General features: G+C 40.1%; 1 protein-coding gene and 1 long non-coding RNA gene across 2 annotated transcripts in view; one reads left to right on the top strand and one right to left on the bottom strand.

Annotated features, from left to right (window-relative positions):
- Wdfy2 (WD repeat and FYVE domain containing 2) overlaps positions 1-19017 on the bottom strand; it is a 143472-nt gene that overhangs the window by 62857 nt on the left and 61598 nt on the right. The window contains exon 3 of the mRNA XM_059273504.1: positions 3747-3820. Within this exon, the coding sequence (XP_059129487.1) occupies positions 3747-3820 (74 nt within the window). The remainder of the gene's footprint in view (positions 1-3746; positions 3821-19017) is intronic.
- On the top strand, positions 16-6554 carry LOC131919336 (uncharacterized). The gene is made up of 3 exons (XR_009381222.1): positions 16-76; positions 2933-3037; positions 6319-6554. It is a non-coding gene; the product is annotated as an uncharacterized LOC131919336 (long non-coding RNA).

Consider the following 19017-nt stretch of genomic DNA (forward strand, 5'->3'; position numbering starts at 1 on the left):
ACAGAAGAGTGGGAGGTGATGGACTGAGGTCATGGTATAGAGACTTGGTGGGAGCTGGATGTTTAAGTAACTAAAGGTAAGAAGGCAAGTATTTAGGCACACAACTAATAGAAAACAAGCAAGGAGGTAACCAAGTACCCCCCCCCCAAAAAAAAAAGGATTTAGAAGGAAATTAACCATTGAGGAGAGAGGACTGGTGAATATTGTGCAAGCCTTGGACTGAGGCTGAATAGTTAGCCTATGTCAAGGAGCTAGATTCCTAATATGGAAGAAGATTCCCTCTCCCCACCTGAATACTTTCCACCGTATTTGAAGGGGTGTCTTAGTCAAGGTTCTCTAGAGAAACAGAACTGACAGAATGAATAGATATAAGAATATATATATTTGGAAGGTGGCATGATGAGAACCTACTGACATTTGATTGCTGCTGGGAGAGGGAAGCCCAGTTTTCTTTAATGGTGTCACACCCAGTATCTTAAGCACATTTGAGGGCAGGCCCCGTGCTCAGAAACAGTCAGCCCACACAAACTGAACTTGTCGATTGGGGCGGGGAGGGGGTGAAGCTGGGTAGACAGGGAAGTAGGGGAGGATCTGGGACCCATAGGGGACAGGGGATGAATAAGATCAAAATACACTGTATGATGTTGTCAAAGAATAAAAACATTTTAAAAAGACTGGTCAAGTCCTTAATACTCAATTCTTTGATAGAAGAGACAGATTTTTTTAAAAAATCATTTAGTGAAACAAAAACGAAGTAGGCAACAACACAGCAAGCTTCCTAAGCATTACAGGTGATTAATTCTGATTATTGGGGTCCAGAAACAATCTGCATGAAACAACATCTAAAATAAATATGAAATATAACATCTGAACAACATCTTAAAAGATGGTTAGAGCTTTGCAGCCCAACGTGGTGAACAGGGTTCCGGGCTATTTGAAAAGAAAGAGCAAAAGGGACAGGTGAAGACAGCCTCCCCACCTGCAGCTTCTCTGTGGGTGTCACTTCAGGAGAAAGAATACAAGGCTTTCCTTGCCTACCTCCCACAACCAAGGGATGCATCTGTCTTTCCCCTCTGCTTCGGAACTGCCCCAATCCTTCCCTCTGCTCACGTCTCCCAAGTGTCCCGCTTCTCTTGCTGCCTGTCCACACTTGGTCCGGTGGTCAAACAGGATCTGATCTTCCTTCTCCATCTCTGACCTACTGTGCAGTGACAATGGAACTGGTTCAGTAAAACAAGGATCTACTTTCTGACTTTATCCTTCCCTTGATTTAGAATTTAATCATTATTTGGACACATAGTCTCAGAAAAGGATTTCCTGTGTCTAGAGAGTACACTACTGAACTGACAAGATTCCAAGCATTTTCTGTAGCAAGGAATCTATTATTACAGTGATGAGAAGCCAGAATCTTAAACATTCTGGTCTCTCAATATATCTTTCCCTAATATATGAGAATTTTATAAGGCTTCAGACGTGAATCAGTAGCATGAGCAGTTAATTCTCCTCAGTGAGACAAAGGAGGTACTTTTAAGGAAGTTCTCACACAAGCCAGTGCCCTCAGTCCTTTAGAGGAAGGTAGTCTGGCATCTTGACACTGTAGTAAATAACCAGAGAAGCAGAAGAGTCCTGTCCCTGACTGATGCTCCCATTACCTGGAAGTTCCATTTAATAAGAGGACTAATGGTTCTGTGGTTTCCCTTCCTCTATAGAATAAACAGCTACATCTGTCCATAACTTGTCCATGCCAATTAACCATCTGCACTGATTTCAAATGTACAAAGAACCACTATATGTAACACAGATCCAAGACACTGCAGAGACAGTGAATGTTCTGTATATAATTCAATGAACTGGTAGGCAACACATGGATCTTAGCTCATCTTTTCTTTTCCTTTATAATGAACCCTCCCAGTTCACTAAGCAGTCCAGTTATTTCTTATATCTTTTAAAAATAACTAACATTAGAGAGATGGTTCAGCAGTCAAGATCTCTTGTAGTACTTGTTGCTCTTGAAGATGGCCCATGATTAGTTCCCAGCATGCACACAGCAGCTCACAACCTCCTATAAGTAATCTGATGCTCTCTTCTGGCCTCTGCAGGCATCAGGCACACATGGGACGAACATACATACATGTAAGAAAAATACACTTACGCGTAAGATAAAAATAACAAACAGTAAAATAAACCTATCCTATACACACCCCTCCTTTAAAAAGTGGCTCTCCTTAAAGTGAACATGGATCAGTATATAATCTCTGCTTTCCTAAGGAGAAGCTTATAGAACTACAAATGCAATCTCAAAATCCTACTAAGTAATGGGCATTAGAAAAGTCCCATAAATACTGCTGATAAGCTGATTATGTTTAGTAATACTATTAATATTTCCCAAAGGCCATTAAACAACTACTTTGAGATTAGGAAGTATCCAAACACACCTCTAATGCTTGTAAGGGCTGAGGTAAGACTGTAGGCAGAGGCTTATCTTCTATTATGTATACATTTTAAGTCAAGCTATTTAATAAAATATGATTGTATAGTCTGATATTGACCTTCAACTACCTGGAAGGACAGGTTCTTAGATTCTTTGATGTCCCATACCATAGTGTGGTGGCCTACAGGGTAAGTCTATCCCTTCTCTTCCTATCCCCACTTCTGTCAACATCTCTGCTCCCCGTCCTCCTCATCTCTTCCTCCCCATCTCCCTCCTCCTCACCCACTTCCCGAGCATGTCTTGCTCTGTCACCCATGCTGTGCTTGATCACAGTATCTTCCATCTTTTAGGCTTGCCTGGACTACCACCACCTGCCTAGTACCTGGGGTTACAAGGTTCACAGCATTTCAATGTAGGACCTTTCAGTTCACAAGTACCAAAGCAGAGCTTCTCTTGCTCAGGACACTGGATAATTTTTTGTTTTGTTTTTTTCTAAACAAGGTTTCTCTATGTAGTCCTTGCTGTCCTGGAACTTGTTCTGTGGACCAGGCCGGTCTTGAACTCAGAGATCCACCCATCTCTGCTTCCTGAGTGCTGGGATTAAAGGTATGTGCCACCACACTCTGCTTGGATAACTTACTCAATGAAGAAATGGACAGATCACATTTGCTATCAGTCAATATACTAGATGAGAGTAAGTAAGTAAGACGATAAAGATAATACCTAAACTTCCAAGCCAAGCCCTAAGCACTTCAGTTCTCTCAAGATCTATAACCAACGGCTCTAATATTTATCTGGATCTAGATCTAAAATCTTGATCTTAACAAACTCATTCAAGTTTACAGCATTCTATTCCTATTACAAGAGAGTTGAAACAAGAAGAAAAAGCCAAGAGAACAGAGAGTATCAGAACATAAGATCAGCCGTGCAGATGGAAGAGAAAGCATTTCCCTTATGTGACTGTCACTAACACTCAGATGGTGCAGCGGTCCAAGTTCAGTATCACAGTACAGCAAGGGATCTCCGTTCTCTCTCACTGATGCAGATGCACACAGCTACAGTGTTTGCCTGCTAAGGTCCATAGCTTAGCAACCAGCAAAGCGGCAGGGCACGCTGAGCCACAGCACGTAAGTAAAGACAGCCTCGCCCTACACAGCACCTCCCCGTCACCATAACTTACTGAGCTCCATGCACTCGCTTTGCCAGAAAATGACCGTTTACTTGAAAAAGCTATTAGATAACTTGTTAGCGCAGTTCATAACACTCCACAAGAGGGCAAGTATTTCAACTGGAAATCTTACTTATTTGTACTTACTGAGATTGTACCATTGTCTAGACCTATGGACAGTCTTCTTGTTTCCGGGTTAAAAGACATGCATGAACATGGAGCTGAAAGAAATGAACATGTTGATGAAATTAACAAAACAATGATTCTCATTGATTCAGGGGTGTCTAATGAGCTAAGTGTGTGGCTAGGTTCACCCCACTGCCTCCTGAAACAGCTCATTTAAACCACACCCGTAACAAAGTAAAAACAGCAATTTCACAGCTAAACGCTAGCTTTTAAGTTGCCCTTTTAATGAATATACAAGTAAGACATTCTCAAATGTGGCAAGTCCTAAAGGCTGGAGTCTTAGCTTGTGCTGGCCATACTAGATCTAAATTTGCTTTATCTAGAAGACTGACTCTACTTTGTGCTGTGCAAACTTTGACCCTTACTCTCTTAATCCCACTCAAATCCCAATTTAAACAGGAGCAAGCAATGTTTTCTGAGCTGGAGAGAAAATAGAAAGATTTTACCCTCCACTGCCAGACATTCAAATACACACACCAATGCAGAAAAGTGTGTTGGTTCAGAATTTATGTGAGGCAAATGAACTACCAGGGGGATTTTACCCTGAGTGTTCAAGAGATTACTGGAACTCACTAGTTGAAAATAACTGTGGAGTCATTTTCTTTTGTATGAAGTTAAAAGAGACCTCAGTTTAAATGCAAATTAAACCATATAGGTCTGTGGTCGTAAGAATCCGGTGGTTTTATTTGTGGGTGAGTTGTAGGTTAATAGCAAAGATGCAGCACACTGAAGTAGGGAGAAGCCCTATTCAGCATCACTGATGTCTTTGGAAGAGCAGAATTCAGACACAGACATGCACACAAGATCAGCATGTGAGGTGCAGTCAGAGCTAAGGGTGAGACCTGGAAGCCACCAGAAGCCAGAGAGCAGTAAAGCTCAGGCTCCCTCACAGTCCTCAGAAGCCGCCAAAGTTGTGCAGGACCCCCTGAGATCTCAGCCTCCAGAACTGGGAGACAATACAGACAGTCCTGCTGTTGAAGGGACTCACTTTGTAGTACTTTCTTACAGCCCCAGAAAACTAACGTAGGAGTCATTTCATTGTGTGGTGTTATTAAGAATAAAAAGAATCCTTTTAAAGTCTCTCTCTCTCTGCATGTTGTCCACTTCTGGGTCTCTGTATTAACTGCCATCTACTGCAAGAAGCTTCTCTAATGGAGGTTGAGAGATGCACTGACCTATGGCTATAGCAATATGTCATCAGGAGTCATTAAACTGCTATGTTCCTTTAGCAGAATGACAGTATTTTCTCCACTCCCTTACAAAAAACAGAACTGCCAAATTCATCATTTTATTTTATCTTATTAGAATTTGTGCATGTGTGTGTTACAGGTGTGCAGGTGGGTGTGCTTGTGTTCACACATCCAGAGGCCATTTGGCATGTCCAATTCAAATGTCCAGTTGTCATCCTCTACTCCTCTGCACTCACTGTCACTGCACAACTGGAAGTCTGCAGTGGAGCAGCCATTTCGGTGGTTTCTCTACTGCACCCCTTGTATACAGTACTAACAACTTGTCAAACCACCTTACAGGATGAGAGTAAAAAGAGACTCATCAGACAACAGTGGGCGTGGCCACACTTTGACCAGGACTGCTTGGGGAATGTGTACATCCTTGGCCCTCTAGTTAAACTTTGATCTTACCTGAAGGACCCTAAAGATGGAGTCCAGGGCTTTGCTGGATCTATTTGCTTCCCCCAACACCTTCTCAATGTGACCACATAAATATCCTTTTTCTGCTTCCCAGTTTTGACTCTTTTAACTGGCTTGTTAAGGAAGGGTGGCCAGACATGACTTGGTACAGGTTTTGACCACCAAGTTAACTCCTAGAATGCAGGTGGGGCACAGTAAAATAACTGTCCCCTCAGCCATCTAGAGACAGGGAGAACCTTCATATGACTAACTTTACCTTTGATCCTTTGTATTAAGTCTTTCTCTTATCTTAAAAAAAAAGAGAGATAAATTTTCTACCCTTTTCTTTTCTGAACTGAGTGCACCTAATTTCATATTATTTGTGTCAGAAAGATTTTTTTTTTAACAAACCATAGCCACTTCAGTTCCTTTTTTTAAAATTCATGTTAGTTGTATTATAAAATTATTATTATTAGTTTTTTGGTATATAATTAAAGTATGTGTACAGATTTAAATTTCAATATTGTGATCATATTTTAAGGCCTAATGAATACATAATACTTTATACATCTGGGTACCCTAAACATCTTAAAATCTATTACATAATAGCTTTAAATGCTAATTGTTTATATAAAATATTTGTTAAAGTCATAAGATTTTATTAAGCTATAAAAATTGAATGTTATATTCATAAATTTAGATAAGGATTTCCTTCTAAAACAGATTCTAAATATATAGTTAAATAAATTTTTATCCTGTTATATAATGAGTGATATAAAATTCGAGTGATTTCTTCAAAATACTCTTTATATATATATAAAATATATATATATATAAAATGTTTAATGTAAGACTTTCATACAATATAATCTGACGATGGTTTCCCCTTCCTGAGCTCCTTTCAGAGCCTCCCTACTTTATGAAAACTAAAGTTCAAAGGTTAAAACATCAGATGATTTCATCAACTGAAAGAAAAGAACATCACCTCAGAGACTCCTTTCTGATTTAAAGCTCACGACTGTCCAGGCACTTCTAACTCACTCCTGGGAGGCAGGAAATGTCTCACATCATCTAAGAACAAATTCATGTGGATGTGGAAAATTCTGGATGTACTCATCTTCAAAGCCACTGATAATGGAGTACCCTGAGAAATTAAACACTTATCTGTTTATGCTTCTTAAATATTTTGTGATTAGATTTGAAAAAATACTTATGATATCTAGTATTCTATCTGGTATATTTCAAATGACAAAGTAATACTAATCTTGGTTTTAATGAAGCTACAAATGAAGATATTATGTCCTTTCATTTCATCTTGCCTTTTTGTTAGGACTATTTGCTTACCCTAAGCCCCAAATTATTTAAAACTAATGTCTGAGCCGGGTGGTGGTAGTGCACACCTTCATTCCCTGAAGGCAGAGGCAGGTAGAGCTCTGTGAGTTTGAGGTCAGCCTGGTCTTGAGTACCAGGCCAGCCAAGGATACACAAAAATACCCTGTCTCAAAAAAACAAAAACAACAACAACAAAAAACCCCAAAAAACTAATGTTTGAAAGAGTCAAGATTTTTCATTGTCTTTACAAACACACACACACACACACACACACACACACACACACACTCTTATTATCCAGTGTGATTTAGCTAAAACAAAAAAAAAGTTTCTAATTTAAACTTTAATCCCTTTATTCTAACTAGGAATACCCAAAGATTTGAGTTTACTCTTCTTATGTAAATTATACAAACGACATCAATCTCCAGTAACAACAATATCCATCATGGTTTATACCTTAAGTACTGGTGTTTCTTGACTTAATTAGCATCTAAAATGTTCTATAGTATAATTAGCCAGCATTTAAAAATTGAACAATATTTATCTTTTACAAGTTTAAAAATGTGTGTGGGTGGGTACAGTGACTCCTTATCTTGGGCGAGTTCTAGCCCCTGGGACAGCCATTCCTTGCCCATATGTGTCAGAACTAACACCCTGTGACTAATAGATAAAAGTCTTTTGGACTCTACTAACTTAGCAGACCACTAGCTTCAGATAGCATCTTGGGCCTACAAAAAAGCTTCCCCCATTTCACTGTGCCTGCCTCTCTGTTGTACCCACCAATGTATTGTAAACTTGGCTTGATTTGTGACTTTGTTCTGAAAAACTATAAACCTTCATCAAATTGCTTCCACAATAGAACATGGAGTTTGGGGTAACCTAAATCTATGTTCCTGGGCCCTGGTCACTCAAAATGGCTCCAAAATAAACTCTCTCATTCCCTTAAAAAAAAAATAGCCACAGAGAATTTCACATTGATGCCCATGTAAGTGTAAGATGAGGCATTTATGTAGACTTTATGTAGAATAAAGGCGCTTATGTAGAGTGGATACAACAGTTCAGAACTTAGGTGAAGCCTCAAGCCACCCACCACAATCAGGCTCACTCTCAACTTGGCCTTGAATAGATCTGGGAAAACAGATGGTTCAAAATCAGTGTTTCAATAAGGGCTCAAGTTCCCACATTTGTTAACTGAGCAGATGGTTCGGTTGGCTGTACCTGTGTAAAATCTGTGTGGCCTGGCCACAACCTCACACCCAAGAGCCAACGCAAGAGCTGGGACAGACAACAAAACAAGTTATCTCAGTGATTGATTGATTGATTGATTGATTGATTGATTGATTTGTGGTTTTTCGAGACAGGGTTTCTCTGTGTCATTTTGGTGCCTGTCCTGGATCTCACTCTGTAGACCAGGCTGTCCTCGAACTCACAGAGATCCACCTGGCTCTGTCTCCGAGTGCTGGGATTAAAGGTGTGCGCCACCACTGCCCGGCTAATCTCAGTGATTGGTAAGCTGTGCCCATCTTTGTATTTGTAATTATCTTTGGGGAAAAAAAACCAGTCTCCTGTTTTGTTTCGGGGACAAAGTCATAAATGCTCAGGAGCTAACGTAAATTCCACCTGCCTGGCCTGAAAAGAGATCCCACAGTGGCCCTGCCTGAGGCTTGCACCCCTCAACCTTCTAGTTACTATACCTCTGGCAGCCCAGGGGGTTTACCTGTCCTCTCTTCCCAAAGGAGAAGTTGGCGCCAAGGGCCCAACTGTGACACCCAATCCTCTCACACAACAATCTCCACCACCTGCCGCCCCGGCTGACACTTGAGTTTCTTCCCTGCCTCTCTTCTGTCTTAAGCCCACGAGTGACAAATCTAGTCAGTAAAGTAAATCTAAAGTATGTCAACCATGGATAGCCGTGACTTTCATGTGCTATTATGTCTGCAGTATAATGAGAATGTGGTGGTTGAAACAGTACCCATTAGACACATGGATGGGGGCAATGAACTCTCAATCCTGGGCCCTGAGGAAGGTCCCTCTGCAGTTAACAAACTTGGGTAGAAGGTCCCAGCTTAGAAGCCTGTAAGCTGACAGGGCCACAGCAATCAGCAGCAACAGCATGGAGACACCAGGGAAGAGTGAAAGAATATTTGTTCCAATTTCTCTTCTGCCCACAATATCAGCTGGTTTACAGGACACTTCAAACAAGGCAACAGTCACCCCACACTCTCTGCAGAGGCACTGGGGACAGAGTTCAGTAACAGAGCATGTTTAGTAGGCAGGCTCATGGCCCTGGATCCGATTCCCAGCACAGATATATGCAAAAATTCTGCTGCGAAGAGTTTAAGCAGACTTTCTTCAGGGAACGCCACTGACAAGGTCCTTATCACTTTACTTCTCAAGATGTCATCCTCAGTGAATTGTAGGCAGTGCTCACCTAGTACCTGCCTTCTTCACTCCGTGTGAGCATCAGGAGTGCGGGAACCCAACGCCATATCTACCACCTGTCTGAAGAAACTAAAGAAAGGAGGATTTCCTGTTTCCATGGCTTCACTCCTCCGAGACCACGTGCAGCTTAACACTACAGTGCCACCAACAGGGACCCTAAGTCAGCCCTTCTCTTTAAGGGTCACAGAGATCCAGGAGGCTGTGACAGGCAGGCTAGCCACATACTTGCAGCTACAGCCAGGGAACTATAAGCACATGTGCTGCACCTGGTAGGCAAAGAGGGCTTGTCTTGGTCTCACAGGCAGAACCCTGCCAGGATTCTGGGTGGACTAGGAGGATGAGGAAGGAAGCTTTCCAGCATTACCACCTGGGCTTCTGTCCCCTCAGGAGCCAGAGCGTCCCCTGCCTGGCTCATCCTTCCTTCTCTGCCATCAGCTCCTTCTGCATCTCCATACACAAATGCCTAGAAGCTCTTGGCTTTAATGTTGCCAGTTCTAGGGGCCTGCCAGGACCAAGACAAGCATTTCCTAGTCAAAGTGCTAACCTGGGAAAGCCAGATGGATTCAGGAAAAACAACCTTAATTACACATGGCTAGATTCTCTTGGCTTCCTTCCTCCAGGTGAAGGAACAGCTTAGAGAAGAGAATGAGGACACCAGCAAGGACAGAGGCTGGGATTACAACGATGTACCTGCTGTTCATCACTCACCTGCTTGTCACTCCCCTAGGTCACTCAGCATGTCACACACTGCCTTGCTAGTTGTCAGCATCGACCTCAGCCTCCATCACTCTTCTCACCCACGACCTCCTGCCCCCTTTCTGGTGCTGAACTTCCACTTCTTACTAAAGGTACAGAACATCTACTCTCCTGCCAAACACAACATTTACTCTATTTTAAAGTAGTCTAAAGGACAAAGTCAAGAAGCTGCTTTCTGCATTCGGAATATTACTCATTATGTGCTAGTATAAACACACAACATGGTCACAGCTGCCTTGTAGCATACATTCCATAGCCATTCACTTGGTTCTCTTTCTTTTTCACTTATTTTATAAACAATACCACTTCAACATTGATTAGGGACAATACTAAGTAATCCCCCCCCTCAATACTCAAAAGGTAAGTTTGCAGAACAATTCATTAGAAGGACCACTTCAGGTCCTCTATGATCAATTATAGCTTATGTGAAATGACTCTTACTCAAGTTGAACAAAGCTGAAATACTTGCTAAGCAGTTAGTTCCTATGTGCCCTGAATTTGTAAGATTCCAAGAACATAAAAGCCAAATTCTGTTTTGTTTTGTTTTTTCCACTTATTTTAAAGTGATTATATAATGTAATGGATTTCATTATGACAATAAAAGCTAATTACTGATGACTATGGAGACTATATACATGGCCTTTTTTTCCCCTTTTAACCTGTGTGTGATACTGAAAGCATACAAGAATGAAAAATTTCAGAGATCGCCTTGTTCTATTAACCTTCTTCATCTGCAAATCCCTGGCACCCATCATTGGCCTATATACAGTAGATACGTTATAAATGTTTGACTAGCTTGATTTACATATTTATAAATCAATACTGTATATGCACAAGTCTTCATCTGGGTTCATTTAAACATATACTTATTGCCCAGTAACACATAAGCAATAATGTTACAAGATCATAGACGCAGCTTTAATACACATTGAAATCACCTGGAGATTTTACTACAACGCAGATTCTGGGCCGGGCGCTTGGGGTAGAACCTGATAGCATAATTCCAATAATTGGTCAGGTGACACTGAAAACCATCTAAGGATCAAAGGAGGCCAGTTTTAATTCCCTTTAGAAGACTGTACAAATATCTAAAGTCTTACTTCTCAAAAACATACCACTATCAGAGAAGCAGAGCTCACGCCCTTGGGAAATCACATCTATTATTAGACGCCATCATTCCACGGGTGTTTACTTAGTACCTATGCCATACTGCCCAGGGGTTTCTGCTGCCTGTTCTGCACAACACGGGGGGCTATAACTCCCTGTTCAGTTACAGCCACTCCTTGCCTCTTCTTAGTTAACCATATGTCAAGTCTGATGAACAGGCAAGACCAGAGAAAAGACTGGTTATTTTACTTAAAGTCAGGGGGGGAAAGATCAGAATTTTCCCTTTTTTCCCATGCTTCTAAAATATCATTCCTACCACAGCTTAATAGTTAATGCCAGTAGGGGGAGGGAGCTAAACTGGCAGGCCTATAACCTATAATTGTGTCTGCTAGAACCAAAACAGGTAAAGCACAGAACCCCAAAAAGTTTCTTCTTCAAAGAAAATGGGTTGAAAATCAGGTCAGCTTTGTGGCTGCCACCTATCTAGCAGAAAATTCTAGAGTCATTTTGACAGCCTCTAAGCTAACTTGAAAATCAGTGAAAACCACTGTATCCCTAATGATGCATTTGTTGCCCTTTCAGCATTTCTAGCCTGTTTCCACTCCTTTATAACACCTGCTGACCAGCAGAACCACTCCCTACAAGGGACTCCATTGGCCACACTCCCTACAAGGGACTCCAGTGGCCACACTCCCTACAAGGGACTCCAGTGGCCACTCTAGGCTGGACTCTGAGAGGCAACCATTACTACCCTTCTTGACCTCTATTCTGGTCCCTCCACTCATTCTCTCGGTCCTGCTGTAGCCTGCCCAGAGAAGCCCCTATGTCCAGCTCTTCTCTTTTCCCTAGGGACTCTGCCTCTTGATCCAGACCTAGGGTCCCCCTAGTTCTTTCCTGTCACCCCTTCCAGACTTTCCTTCTATCCCAACTCCAGTCCTTTGTGACAACTGGTCACCCACAGAAACACTCCCTATCAGGGACCCCACGGCCACACTAGGTTAGGACCCAGAGTGGTTAACAGCAACCAAGGAACAGAACACCCACCCAACAAAGAAGACAACAGATATCTATGCCAAGAACATCATAACTTCAAATATCATAACTCCAGATGCCTAGATCTCAGGGCAAAACATACATGAAAAGACAAGACAAGATGCCTCTTCCAGAAGGTAGCAATCACATTGTAAGAGGCCCTGAGAAAAGTAATTTAGCTGAAGCATGAGATAAAGACTTCAAAGTATCAATTATGAGTATGTTCAAGGACCTTGAAGAGGATATGAATAAACACTTTAACGAAGACCATAAAAAAAAACAGTTGAAAGAAATAATGAAAACAATTCAAGGTGTGAAGGCATAATTTACCAAAGAAATAGAATTATTAAGGAAACCCAAATTGAAAATGAAAACTTACACAAGTGTAACAACACCTCAGAGATAAGTCTCAACAAGAGATTACAAGACACTGAAGAGACAACTTGTCTTGAAGACAAGGCAGAAGACATGGATAGCTCAGACAAAGAAAGTGTTGAATCAAAACAAAAACAAAATATAGACACAAAACATACAGGAAATCAAGGACACTATAGAAAGACCACAGGTACAGAGGAAGAAGAAGAAACCCAAGTCAAAAACACAAGAATTTTTTTTTTAATCATAGACTTAACAGCTAACGTAACATAAAAGTGAATACATACTATGTATGTCTTTCTGGGTCTCAGATAACCCACTCAGGATTTTTTTTTTTAGCTCTATCCATTTACCTACAAATTTCATGTTGCTTTTTTTTTTCCTTAATAGCTGAGTAACACTCCATTGTGTAAATGTACCACATTTCTTTATCCATTCTTCTGTTGAGGGACATCTAGGTTGTTTCCAGTTTCCAGCCATTATGCATAGAGCAGCAATGAACATGGTTGGGCAAGTGTCCTTGAGGTAGGATGAAGCATGCTTTGGGTATATGCCCAAGAGTAGTAGAGCTGGGTCTTGAGGTAGATCGATTCCCATCTTCATGAGGAACCATCACTGATTTCTATAGTGGCTGCACAAGTTTGTATGCCCACCAGCAATGGATGAGTGTTCCCCCTTACTCCATATCTTCACCAGCATGAGTTGTCACTTGTTTTATTGATCTTAGCCATTCTGACTGGGATAAGATAAAATCTCAAAGTAGTTTTGATTTGCATTTCCCTGATGGCTAAGGATGCTAAACATTTCTTTAAGTGTTTCTCAGACTTTGAATTTCCTCTACTGAGAATTCTCTGTTTAGAGCTGTACCTCATTTTTTAATTGGGTTATTTGCTTTCTTGATATCTAGTTTTTTGAGTTCTTTATATATTTTGAATAATTGCTCTCTATTGATGTGTAGTTGGTAAAAATCTTTTCTCATTCTGTAGACTGCCACTTTGTCTGAATGATGGTGTCCTTTGCCATGCAGAAACTTCTCAATTTCATGAAGAACCATTTATTAATTGTTGATCTTATTGTCTGTGCTAACAGTTTTCTGTTCAGAAAGTTTTTTCTGTGCCAAAGAGTTCAAGGCTATTTCCTACTTTTTCTTCTATCAGGTTAAGTGTATCTGGTTTTATGTTGAGACTTTTGGTCCATTTTGAGTTGAGTTATATACAATATGGTAAGTATGGATCTATTTTCATTCTTCTACATGTAGCCATTCAGTTTGACCAGCACCATTTGTTGAAGATGCTATCTTTTTTTCCAGTGTGTGTTTCTGGTTTCTTCATATATATCAAGTTTCCATAGGTATGTCGATTTATGTCCAGGTCTTCAGTTCCATTGATCAATGTGTCTGCTTTTGTGCCAATACCATGCTGTGTACTTATATGTGAATACTAACTGTTAAGTCAATGATAATCAGGCTACAATCCGTAGACCCATATGATAGGTACAGATAGGTCTTATTAGGAAAGAAAAACAGAATCAATAGTTATGGATGGAGGAAGGGACTGGAACCAGAGTGGGGAGTAGAAGAGGAGGGAGAATGATAAAGGGAACGCAGGAAGAGACAGCTAAAATTAAGAACCATTTGAGGGGTAGTATGGAAAGCTTATACAGTAAAAGCTTCCTAAAATATATACATAAGTGAAGGCAATCTAAATGAAATTATCAAATAATGGGGGAGACTCAGTCCCAACTGGCCATCTCTTGTCACTAAATGAAGCTTCCAGTCCCAGGACTAGGTTACATCTAATTGGATTGTTGGCCAAAGGGGTCCCATGAGAAACCTCAAACAACCCAAGGCTGTTGCCAAGGCAAATAGGTTACTCTCCACAGAAAGACAGCAAGGCCCAATTGGCATGCACAATACCTACACAACTCATTTAACATGGAGAAGTCAAGCTGGTGCCTACATAGAGCCTTCACTCCTCTGTTTTAGCATATTTGGTACAGGAAGGTCCTAGGCATAATACCAAAAGAAAAACTTAAACACCAAACCAGTCACAAACCCTTTGCTCTACAATGGTGTCCTGCCTGTAAGATACACTAGGACAATGGTGGCACAAAGCTTATGGGAACCAACCAATGTCTGATTAGACTTTAAGGCCCACTCCATGAAATGGAACCAATACCCAACACTGGATGGGTAACCAAGAACCAGAGACTAGATAGTCTGGGAACCTAGAGTAAAACCAATACTACTGGTCTTAAAAAACAAAACAAAATAGTGATAAAAATGACTCCTAATAACACTGTGCTATACTCATAGATCAGTGCCTTGCTAAGCTATCATCAGAAAAGCTTCCTCCTGCAGCAGATGGGAACAATAATAGAAGCCAACAGCCAGATTGCAAAGTGAGAGACCTTGGAACACTCAACTCTAAATGGGATGGCTCCAACAAATATCTCCACTTGGGGGCTCAGAGAACCCTGATGAACTGGAGGCAGAAAGAGTGTAAGAGTCAGAGGGGATGGAGGACACCAAGAGAACAAAGCCCTCTAAATCAAAATGATCAAAGCTCACGTGAACTCAGAGACTGAAGCATCATGAACAGCGCCTGCACAGGCCTGCACCAGGTCCTATGCGTACATATCATGGCTTCTAGTTTAATGTTTTTATGGGATTCTTGAGTGTATGGACATGTACATTTCTGAATCTTGCTCCTTCTCTTGGGCTCTTTTTCTTCTGTTTGTTTGTCTTGTCCAATTCTGGTATGACAATTTTTGTTTTATGATATTAGATTTTATTGTTTTATTGTTATCTCTTAGAAGCCTGTTCTTTTCTAATGAGACAGAAAGGGAGTGGATCCGGATGGGAGGGTAGATGGAGAGGAACTGGGAGGAGTAGAGGGAGGGGAAACTGTAATCAGGATATATTATGTGAGAAAAGAATCTATTTTCAATAAAAGGAAAATAATCATAGAAGAAAAGTACCCCAACCTAATGTAAGAGATGCCTATCAAGGTACAAAAATCATACAGAACACCAAACAGGCAAGTCAAAAAAAAAATTCTCCACAGCACATATTAGAAACACTAAATGCACATCAGAAAGAAAGGATATTAAAAGCTACAAGGGGTAAAAACCAAGTAAAAGGCAAGCTCATTAGAATAACCTCCGACTTTTCAATAGAGACTCTAAAAGCCAGAAGGGCCTGTACAAATTCTAAGAGACAACAAATGGAGCCCAGACTATTATATCTTGCAAAACTCTCAATCACAATCGAGGAAAAGAGAGAGAGAGAGAGAGAGAGAGAGAGAGAGAGAGAGAGAGAGAAATATTTCACGATAAAACCACATTTAACAAATTTCTGTACACCAATCCAGCTCTACTGAAGTCAATAGAAGAAAGCTTCAGACTGAAGAGAAGGTTAATAACACCAAAGAGGACACAAGGATTATTTAATCCCAGAACAGTACATCAACGGAGACTGAGGGCGGATACACATACCATCATCACATCAAATAACAGGAACCAATAAATACTGATGACTCTCAATATTAGTGGCCTCAATTTCCCCAATAAAAAGACACACACTAACAGACTGGATTAGAAAACAGAATCGATTTTTTTGTCGCATCCAAGAAATCCACCTCACCATCAAAGACAGAGAGTACCTTAGGGTAAAGGATGAAAAGGGTATTCCAAGCAACTGGAACCAAGCAGCAAGCACATGTAGCTATTTTAACACCTGACCAAATAAACATCAAGTCAAAAGTAATCAGAAGAAATAGGGAAGGACACTCCATACTCATTAAAGGAAAAATCTACCAAGAGCACATTACCATTCTAATGGCATCAACCCATAGTACCCAAGCTCATAAAAGAAACACTTCTACAGCCAAAAAAAAAAAAAAAAAAAAAAAATCACATACTGACCCTAACACAGTGATAGTGGGTAACTTCAATACCCCACTCTCACCAATAGACAGACTATGCAAACAAAAACTAAACAGAAAAAATGCTGGGGTTAAATAGCATCATAAATCAAAAACCTAACAGACATCTACAGAACATTCCCCCCAAATATTAAAAAAAAAAAAATTTTATTAGAAACTTGTGGAACTTCCTCCAAAACTGACCACATATTAGTAAACAAACAAGCCCCAACTGATAGAAGAGAAGTGAAATAACACCCTGCCTCCTATAAGAACATCCTCAATTAAAGCTGGATATCAACCACAATAGAAACAGCAGAAAGTATACAAACTCAGAAATTAATAACTCACTAGTGAATGAAAAATGGGCCAAGACAGAAATCAGGAAGGAAATATAAAACTTTTTAGAATTGAATGAAATGAAAACACAACATACCCAAATCTATGGGGCACAATAAAGGTGGTTCCAGGAGGCAAGTTATAGCACTAAGTGCCTACATCTCATATCGGCAACTTAGCAGCATCTGAAAGCTCCAGGACAAAGAGAAGAATAACACCCAAAAGAAGTAGATGCCAAGAAATAATGAAGCTGGGGGCTGAAATCAACGAAATTAAAAACAAAAACAAAATCAAAGAGTCAGTAAAGCAAAAACTGAGTTCTTTGAAGAGAAGCAACAAGATTAACAAATGTTTAGGCAATTCACCAAAAGAAAGGGAGAGAAGATCTAAATTAATAAAATTATAGATAGAAAGGAAGGCACAGAAACAGATACCAAGGAAATTCAGAAAATAATAAGGGTATACTTTAAAAATCTGTATTTCACCAAACTCAAAAACTTAAACATGGATGAGTAGAAAATTAACACATAAAATTAAGTAGCCTTCCTTGATACAAATGAAAAATATACTGAGAAAAAAATCAAGGAAATAGTGCCTTTCACAATAGCTGTATATGTGTGGATAACTCTAACCAAGCAAATGAAAGACTTGTATAATAAAAACTTTAAGACACTGAAGAATTGATTAAGACACCAGAATATGTAAAGATTTTCCATGCTCATGGATTAGTAGAATTAATGCTTTTAAAATGGCCATTCTACCAAAGCAATCTACAGATTCAATGCAATTCTCATCAAAATTCCATCATAATTCTTCACAGAAACTAAAATGACAATCTTCAACTTCATATGGAAAACATACACAAAAAAAAAGAAAAGAAAAAAGAAAACATAACAGCTAAAACAATCTCAGCGCCTTTAATCCCAGCACTCAGGAGGCAGAAGGCAGGCAGATCTCTGAGTTTGAGGCCAGTCTGGTCTCCAGAGTGAGTTCCATCTGGGACAGACAGGGCTGTTACACAGAGAAACCCTGTCTCAAAAAAAACAAAACAAAACAAAAACTCAAATAATAAAATAACTGCTGGAGGTGTCATCACTCCTGATTTCAAGATGTACCATGGAACTACAGTAATAAAAATAGCATGATATTGGCATAAAAATAGACACATTGATCAATGGAATTGAATCAAAGACCCAAACAAAACCACACACCTGATTTTTGACAAAGAAGACAGAAATACACACTGGAGAAAAGACAGCATCTTCAACAAATGATGCTAGGTAGTCAAGTTGGGTGGCTGCATGTAGAAGAATGCAAATAGATCCATATTTATCACCCAGAACAAAACTCAACTCCAAAATCAAGGACATCACCATAACACCAGATACCCTGAATTTGGTAGAAGAGAAAATAGGAATAGGCTTGAACTCATTATTATCACAGGAATGGACTTTCTGATCAGGACATCAATACTGTAGGCATTAAGATCAACAATTAATAATTGATACTTCATGAAAGTGAATAGGTTCTGTATGGCAAAGGACACCATCATTTGAACAAAGCAGCAGTTCATTTGGACAAATGAACATACTTGCTCATCCATGCTCATTGCTGCTATACTCATAATAGCCCGAAACTGAAAACAGCTAGATGTCCATCAACGGACAAACAAATGTGGTGCATTTATACAATAGAATACTATTTAGCTGTTAAGAAAAATAAAATTTGCAAATTATATACCTAATAGAGGGTTATTATCTACAATACATAAAGAACTAAAACAACTAGACATCAAGAAAACAAGCCAGTGTAAAAATGGGATACAGAACTGTCTTAGTTAAGGGCTCCTCTTGCTGTGAAGAGACACCATGACCACAACAACTCTCATGAAGGAAAACATTTAACTGGGGCTGGCTTAAAGATTCAGAGGTTTAGTTCATTATCGTCATGGCAGAAAGCATGGCAGCACTCAGGCAGACATGGTGCTGGAGAGGAAGCAGAGAGTTCTACATCTGAATCAGCAGTCAGCAGGAAGAAGAGTAAACAACTGTGCCTGGCTTGAGATTCTGAAACCTCAAAGCCAATCCCCAGTGACACACTTCCTCCAACAAGGCCACACCTCCAAATCATGACACTCCCTGTGAGCCTATGGAGGCCATTCTTAGCAAAAGAACTAAACAGAGTTCTCAAAAGATGAAATGTTTAGTGGCTGAGAAACATTTAAAGTAATGTTTGACATCTTTAGCCATCAGAGGAATGCAAATTAAAACTATTTTGACATTTCATCTTACCCTGAAC

The sequence above is a fragment of the Peromyscus eremicus genome, chromosome 9 (assembly GCF_949786415.1).
Source record: "Peromyscus eremicus chromosome 9, PerEre_H2_v1, whole genome shotgun sequence".
In the NCBI taxonomy this organism is placed as follows: domain Eukaryota; kingdom Metazoa; phylum Chordata; class Mammalia; order Rodentia; family Cricetidae; genus Peromyscus; species Peromyscus eremicus.